At 45.6% G+C, this 7,538-nt stretch overlaps 1 protein-coding gene and 1 long non-coding RNA gene across 3 annotated transcripts in view; one reads left to right on the top strand and one right to left on the bottom strand.

Annotated features, from left to right (window-relative positions):
* Positions 1 to 7,538, bottom strand: part of LOC146591376 (uncharacterized) — a 20,383-nt gene that overhangs the window by 11,497 nt on the left and 1,348 nt on the right. The window contains exon 2 of one of the 2 annotated variants that reach the window (XR_014896823.1): positions 7,011 to 7,104. This is a non-coding gene — a long non-coding RNA (uncharacterized LOC146591376). Of the gene's footprint in view, positions 1 to 3,698; positions 4,730 to 7,010; positions 7,105 to 7,538 lie in introns of those variants that run through there. The other variant, XR_014896824.1, reaches the window with a different exon arrangement.
* Positions 143 to 2,830, top strand: HOXB5 (homeobox B5). Its single transcript, XM_085313021.1, has 2 exons — positions 143 to 840; positions 1,705 to 2,830. The coding sequence occupies exons 1-2, from the start codon at positions 294 to 296 to the stop codon at positions 1,950 to 1,952; spliced, it is 795 nt and encodes a 264-aa protein (XP_085169147.1). The 5' UTR covers positions 143 to 293; the 3' UTR covers positions 1,953 to 2,830.

Raw genomic sequence — 7,538 nt, forward strand, 5'->3', positions numbered from 1 at the left:
GGCCGGGGATTCGGGGCGCCGCGCGCTGACTCGGGCCGAGCGGCTCCGCGAGCGTCATTATTTGTAACCATAGAGCATGAATTACCTCTTGAGGTCATCAGTGAGAATTTACGACTGGTCAACAAAAGCACGTGATTCCCAAACGCACCCCCCACCCTCCCCCCATATTTGGCCGCATACATAGCAAAAACGAAGTACAGTGCATTGCTATAATTCATTAATACATCATAAATCGTCAAGCACAGGGTTATAACGACCACGAGCCACAAATCAAGCCCTCCAAAATAACCCAAATGAGCTCTTACTTTGTAAACTCGTTCTCAGGGCGCTACCCAAATGGCCCCGACTATCAGTTACTAAATTATGGGACCAGCAGTTCCATGAACGGTTCTTACAGAGATTCAAGCACCATGCATTCCAGCTCTTATGGCTACAACTACAATGGGATGGACCTTAGCATCAACCGCTCAGCCTCCTCTAGTCACTTTGGGGCTGTGGGGGAGAGCTCCCGCGGTTTCCCTTCTCCAGCTCAGGAGAGCAGGTTTAGACAGGCGTCTAGCTGCTCCTTATCTTCTCCCGACTCCCTGCCCTGCTCCAACAGCGAGAGCCATGGAGGCAAGCCCGCCCCGTCCCCCTCCGACCAAGCTACTTCTGCCAGCACCAACACAAATTTCACAGAACTAGACGAGACCAGCGCGTCCTCGGGAGCCGACGAGGGCACTCCAATAAGCAGCAGCATCCCCCGAGCGCAGGCAGAGCCCATCGCAACCTCCACCGCAGCACCAGAAGGGCAGGCACCTCAGATATTCCCTTGGATGAGGAAACTTCACATTAGCCATGGTACAGCTACTTCTTTTTCGCTCGTTGTCGTTGTTGTTGTTTATTTTCGCACACCCCTCTTTTCCCTCCCTCCCCCCTCCTCACCCCCTTTTTCTCTCCTTCCTTTTATTCGGGGCAGGCGCTTTGATCAGAAACCCAGCTATTTATTGCTTTTTGTATTTCTTGCTCTGGTCGCTGCTTTAAAGCAGAAAGCTGCCTCTGGCGCCTGAAGGGGAGCGATTTTATTTTAGTTTCGATATTCTTGCCGCGAAATGGGCGCTTATTTAAAGCTCTAGCTGTCTCTATGTGGTGGGAGAAGGCAATTTAAAATTGAGGGGAAGGGGGTGTACCTGGGGGGGGGAGAGGAAAGGAAAGAAATGACCATTAAAATGGCATTGTATGCACAGATGGGTCTCTCYGTCCTTTCCTACTCTTATTTTGCTGGTGTATTCTTGACAATCTGCTCACGGTAAAACCAAAATTGCGAGGAGATACGGTACACGGGGAACAGTGAGACCCCCCCCTTTTCTCCCGAAGAAAGCAGTATTAAAACAGATGCTCTAGCAAATACACACACAAACACCCAGACAGAGGCGAAAGAGGCAGATTTAAAGACCGAGGGTCTCCACTTAAATTAGGAATATTGAGCTACGAGTGTCGGTTCTGGAGGGGCCGAGGGTGGGGGGGCTTTACACGTGCCAGGGGGGGCAGGAAAGAGAGGGAGCCAGGGGGAGAGCTCCTTATTCGGGGAGTAAACAGCTTCCATAATGGCCAGAAGAAGGTGAATATTTTACTTCGCGATTAAAAAAAAAAAGAGAGAGCATTAAGGCTAATATCGTACCAAAAAGCAGAAAACAAATTCCCACTGTTGTCCGTGTTATTCAGACATGACTGGACCAGACGGTAAGAGAGCGAGGACAGCGTACACTCGCTACCAGACCCTGGAGTTGGAAAAGGAATTCCACTTCAATAGATATCTCACCCGCAGGAGGAGAATAGAGATCGCTCACGCTCTCTGCCTCTCCGAGAGGCAGATCAAAATCTGGTTCCAAAACAGGAGGATGAAATGGAAGAAGGATAATAAACTGAAAAGCATGAGCTTAGCCTCTGCGGGCAGCGCCTTTCAGCCATAAATTATAAAGGAGGAATATCGAGGAAAGAAGAGGAAACAATAAATAAATACGTAAATAAATAAATAAAGCGCAGCAGATCTTAGTTTCAGAGTACTGTACAGTGAGGCACCTTCTTTTCGGCATGTTGTTGATATTCTAAAACAACGCGTATGGTACCGTTATCCCAGGACTGAGTTCATGTCGTGTTCTTTTTTTTTTTATTTTTTTAATTAAATTTTATTTCCAGATGCTCCTCATGCTCTTGTTGTTCTTATAAATGTATATGTCCGTGCTCTCTTGATGCTTTCTGGAAAGCTAGCATGTTTTATGTGAGCCTTTTAAATGTTATAACTTATTTATAAATTGATAACAGATACGATTGTTTGTTTATTTGTTGGGTTTTTTTTCCCCTTCCTGAGTTTACTGCTTTTGGGTGAGTTCTTCTCTGCCTAAGCTAAAATCGGGGGTTCCTGCACTACAGTCGCAGAAAAAAAATCAAAAAACAAACAAAAATGTAAAAAAAAAAAAAAAAGGAAAAAAAGAAAAAGCTCTTGTATCTTTCTGTCTTAAAATTGTCCAGTCTGTGTTTTAGTTCAAACTTCAGGCCAGGATTTCTAGTCCCAGGCTAATTCTGAGACGTACTCTTAGACGTGGGTAAACTTCACTATTAAAAAAATGTATAAAATTGGACCAACAATAGAGTGCTCTAATGTTTGTAAATACTAGAAATATTTCTGATGTGACTAATAGACAGTTCGTAGTGGGCAGAGTGAATGCAATGTTATGTGTAAAAATGGCATCTGTCATGTCTAGCTGCCTGGTAGTACTTTGCCAATAAGCTTTTTGTATTTGTTTGTAGCTTTACTTGAAGTCAAATAAACGTTTCTCCTACTCACAAAGGCTCCCAGTCGCACTTTATACCCAGCCGCGGAGACTTGCACAAGGAGTCCGAAGCGCGCGCTAAAGCCGAAGACGGAGCCGGGCACGGGGCTAAGGCTGCGCCGGGGCGCGCGGAGGCTGCGCGCCTCCCTGCGCGGCGCAGCTCGCGGGCCGCGCCGCGGAGCAGCAGCGCAAGCGGCTCCCCCGGCCCGCGCCGCGGCCCCGCGCAGCGAGCGCGCTCCGCGCGGGCCCCGCGCCTGCTCGCCTTCCCGCAAGCTGTTTCCTGAAAATAACACAGACCCCCCCAAAACCATTCCAGACAAACGGCTTGAAAGTATTTAAGTCGCGATAACATGGTACAAACGCTTCCCACCACATCCACGTGCATTTCAGGAATTGTCCTGTCTACAGATACGCACACAGACACATTCTAAAGCCAGAGGGGTTCATACGCGTCTCTATGTTTGTATACATAAACCTGTGTTACATACAATTATGGGTGTATATCTATATCTATAATATAGCTATAATATGTATATATATATATATAAAAATATATATTTCTGCGCTAAACGGCAATCTCTCCTCCATCTCTCGCCTTCAGTTTATTGTGCTTACTGAATTCACATCCTAGTCTCTGGCTCAACATGAAAATAACAGATTACAGCTCTGTAACTACTGATACTTACTACAACGAGTCATTTTCGCTGCAGATAATTTAACATCATCAAAGATGGCAAATGTTGCAATTTTGATACCTAGGGATTCTAACAAGGCACGAGATACTCCAGTTTAAAGTTGCTCTATTTGGCAAAACGCCACTGACATCTTTACAATACAGCTTAGGCTTTTTGTTCGTATCAAGTAAAGTTGGATCTTAAAACTTACCAAACTTAATCTCCCACTGTTTAGGTACTTCTTAAGTGATTTTGAGAGGAATGTGAAGTGGACTGTCAGATCCCAAACCATTTGCTCGCCTTCCCTTGATATTTTTTTTTACCAATAGCAAACTATACCAAAAGTGGGTATGACATTTAGATGTCAAATGGATAGGGTTTTATCTAGAAGTTAGATCGTAAAAATCGCCCAGACCTCAGACAGATACCCCTCACTGGCTCTCAAAAGTCACGTGAGGTCCATAAAGTTAGTTTTATGGTTTTGGGGAGTTGACAATGTACAATATATTTCACATTCTCTAGAATGTTAAGTGACACTTTAACTGCTTGGTTTGGCTTGTAAGGGGCAGCAATGGGTGAGCACTTTTCCAGATGAGATAAACGTTGCAATTGCAGGGAACATGTATTGCGGGTCCAGTTTTCAGTCCAGAGAACCAATAGACTGGAGTCCTGAAAGTAAGTTCTTCTGAAATATTATCTGCTTAAAGTATTTTAAAGGGTTTATATGGCTAAAGGCTGAGTGGGGAGGAAAGAGGGTCTGTCTCTCTTTCAGAGCTGTATTTCTCACTTTTAGAAGGTCCTAATTCTTAGCCTCCCGAGAGCTGGAATTTCATTAGATTTCCATCACAGCTTTGAGGCCCGCAAGTGAACTTTGTGGAAGCGAGAGAAATAGCGTTTCTGTAAAGATTCATTATAACTGCAAGGCGAACTCCGTCCTGTCTTGCCGGGGGACATACGTACTGCAGACAAACTTTTGTTTTTGTCTTTCGCCGTGTAAAAAGGGTCTTCCTCGTTTATTGGAGGTGATTTGATGTGTTTTATACCGCTCGCAAATAATCACAAATCTGGCCCACGCCTTCGCATTTCAATTAGCTATATTCTGTTCGTGTTCTTCAGGTTGTTAACACCTTTTGATTTTAATTATTTTCACCTGTCTGCCAAGGAAATTCGTGCGCTTTTACTTTTCTTTTGGCCTGTGTAGAGTGTTTTTTTTTTTTTTTTTTTTTTTTTTTTTTTTTTTCTCTGTTTTTTTTTTTTTTTGTTTTGTTTTTTCCAATAAGATGAAGCAGTGTCCTCATATTTCCGCAGTTCGTTTCTACCATATGGAGACACCGAATGACCGCTGTTATGTCTCCAGCCTGTCTTGAAGTGATCTCAGAAAATAATCGGGGAGTTTGCATAGGGACCCTCTGAGCGTTATTGAAACCTGCCTATTCTCACTTGCGTCTCTTTTTCTAAGAGTGGCATCATGTGCTGGAAAAGTCAGGGCGCAGCCTTTTTCTTTGGGAAAACAGGCAAGTTCGCGGGGAAGRGCGGGAGGCGGAGGAGCGGAGCGCTGCTCGGCTCGGAGGGTGGGCGCGGGGGCGAAGCGGCTCCAGGTGGGACCGGCCCGCTGCAGGTACCCGCGGGGGGAAGGGCAGAAGCCCGGAGGGTTTTTCTTTTTCTTCCTTCCTTCCTTCCTTYCTTYCTTYCTTTCTTTCTTTCTTTTCTTTTTATTTAAACCCAAGTCTCCACATCTGCAGGGGAGGGGGTCGCGGTAGTGGTGGTGGGGACGCTTCGCAACACCTGAACCAACTCACATCTATTTCCACCCCCCCCCGCCCATGTACTTTTCCATTTAAAAAAGGGGGGGGGAAAGAAAAAAAAAAAGTTCAAAGCGGATGCACCCTGAAGGGGGAGGGATGGGGCTTGCTAGGCTTGGGAGCAGGCACAAGCTCCTTTTTTCCTCCTTAGCGGGGATTTTAATGGTGAGACAACATTTGGTGGACACATGTCCGTCTCCTTTACACAAAGCAGAATGTCCCCTTTTTGCACACTTTGGCGATTGCTTTTCCTTCCTCGGGCTGTTTTTCCTGTCCTGCTCCATGTGTCTCCTAATATCTTTGCTATCATCATGTGAACTTCCAGCTTATCCCTGCCCAGCAAGAGGGTGGACAGAGCAAACGAGCACTCTTGAGTGACAGGCTGAAAGTCCGCCTGAAAACCTCTGCTCTGCAAACGTGTGAAAATAGTGAAATTCAGGGAAGGGAAGTGGGGTGCGGGGAGCTTCTCGTATTCAGTGCAGTGGTTTTATGCCGCACAGCATAATGCCTGTCTAAGGTGGACGCCTGCTATTCAGCTGATAATAAAGATATTTTACAGGATCCTAAAGTCATTACAATGGAAATGTTTTAAAATCATAAAATGCAAATTTAGCACCGCAAACAAAACAGGTTACAGACATTTTGTCTACCCAGGATTAGAAACGCTCAGAAGAAGTGGGAAGTGGGCAGAGGTGTGTTATCAAGCTGGGATTAGACCAAGCGATGGGCCTGCTAATTCCTGAGCCTTCTGATCTATACTGGTGATAAGAAATAATATTGACTGGTTCATGTCATAACTAGTAAAGCATGTAAGAAAAGTAACGTCTGCCCCATGAGTGTATGCCTGAGTGTATCACCATCCATTCGATGCACAAACACTGTGTTCCCAAAGTACATCCCTCCATCCCTCCATCCTTCTATCCTTACATCTGTCCATGTGTCCACCTCTTCCCCTCTCCATCATGCACATTACTGCCGAGCTCGCACACCCTCCCGCAGAGGTTTTCGTCTTTYATATTGTCCCAAGACAACTCTGCTTCAAACTCAAGTCCGAGGGCACAAGACACAAGGATTTTTTTTTAAGTACCACCATTTTAAATGGCTTGGCATATGCAACATGTAATTGCGAGGGAAAGGGCAGTCCAAGGTAGCCAGACCAAGCAGCTTTGTCCAAGTACGCGTGGTGTGAGGATGCCTGTGTGATTTACAACAGGTAACGTGGACATCTCCCCTGTGCCAGCCTCGGCACAGGCAGGGGGGCGGCAGGGCCACGGGAGCAGGGCTTGGATGTTATTCCTGACATGATAATATCAGCCTCCAGCTCCTTCCCATCGCTCACACGGCTCCTGCCCTCTCTATCCCTGAGATCCACTTTCTGTCTGCATCGTGTAGCACGTTTTTTACAAGCTGTTTTTTTTTGGGGGGGGGCTTTTTCTTTCTTTCTTTCTTTCTTTCTTTCTTTCTTTCTTTCTTTCTTTCTTTCTTTCTTTCTTTCTTTCTTTTTTCTTTTTTCCTCTTTCCTTTTTTTTTTCTTTCCCTGCATGGTGTTTATCTCCAGTTTCCTGTGAGGCATGTGGAGGTATAATTGGCTACCATTTTACAGCATGGAAGGGGTCACAGGCTTAGAACAGGCTTCCCCCCATCCTCTAAAGAAAAAAAATCTCCCTGTTGCTGATGAAGAGGAAGTATAAGGAGAGTAAACAGGAAAACGGAGGTCTGACCGTGCAGGTAGGCGGGGATTTTCCTTTGCATTTTTCATCGTTCCTCTCACTCTAATGGCATACATCAGACATGGAACAATTAGTTCTTCTGCAGCTGTGGAAGAGAGAATAAATATGAAATGCTTTAATATTAGGTACAAAAAATTTGGATAAACTCCTGAACATGAATATTGCTCTGAAAAGAAAGCAGTCTCTCTTCTGTAGCTATGCAGATCTTTATACTACTCATTACTGCGGGCACTCTGATGTAGGGACTCTTCTAAATTGACTCCGGTGGTGGCCCGGATGTATCAGGGACGGTTTGGCCCAGGTATACAGAGACTGCCAAAGCCTGGGGGAGTCTCCCGAGCCCACCTGGGCCACAACGGGCCCGGCCACCTCGCGCTTATTAAAAAAAAAAAAAAGGTCTCACTCCTGTCCCCGCCTTTTTTGCTGTTTCTCTACACGTCGTTTTAGCTCCTCTCCATCCCTGGAGGTTTCGCTTAGCAAACAGCGCCTAATCCTCTCTGGCTCTTTGGGAAAAAATGG

This window comes from Rhea americana, unplaced genomic scaffold (genome assembly GCF_003343005.1).
Source record: "Rhea americana isolate MKP2758 unplaced genomic scaffold, rheAme1 scaffold_374, whole genome shotgun sequence".
Taxonomy (NCBI): Eukaryota; Metazoa; Chordata; class Aves; order Rheiformes; family Rheidae; genus Rhea; species Rhea americana.

Excerpts from the sequence above, each read along its gene's own strand:
- HOXB5 (XM_085313021.1), top strand. The coding sequence starts at position 294 with ATGAGCTCTTACTTTGTAAACTCGTTCTCAGGGCGCTACCCAAATGGC. Across the intron at positions 841-1,704 it reads GAAACTTCACATTAGCCATG|ACATGACTGGACCAGACGGT; the intron begins GTACAGCTACTT and ends CGTGTTATTCAG.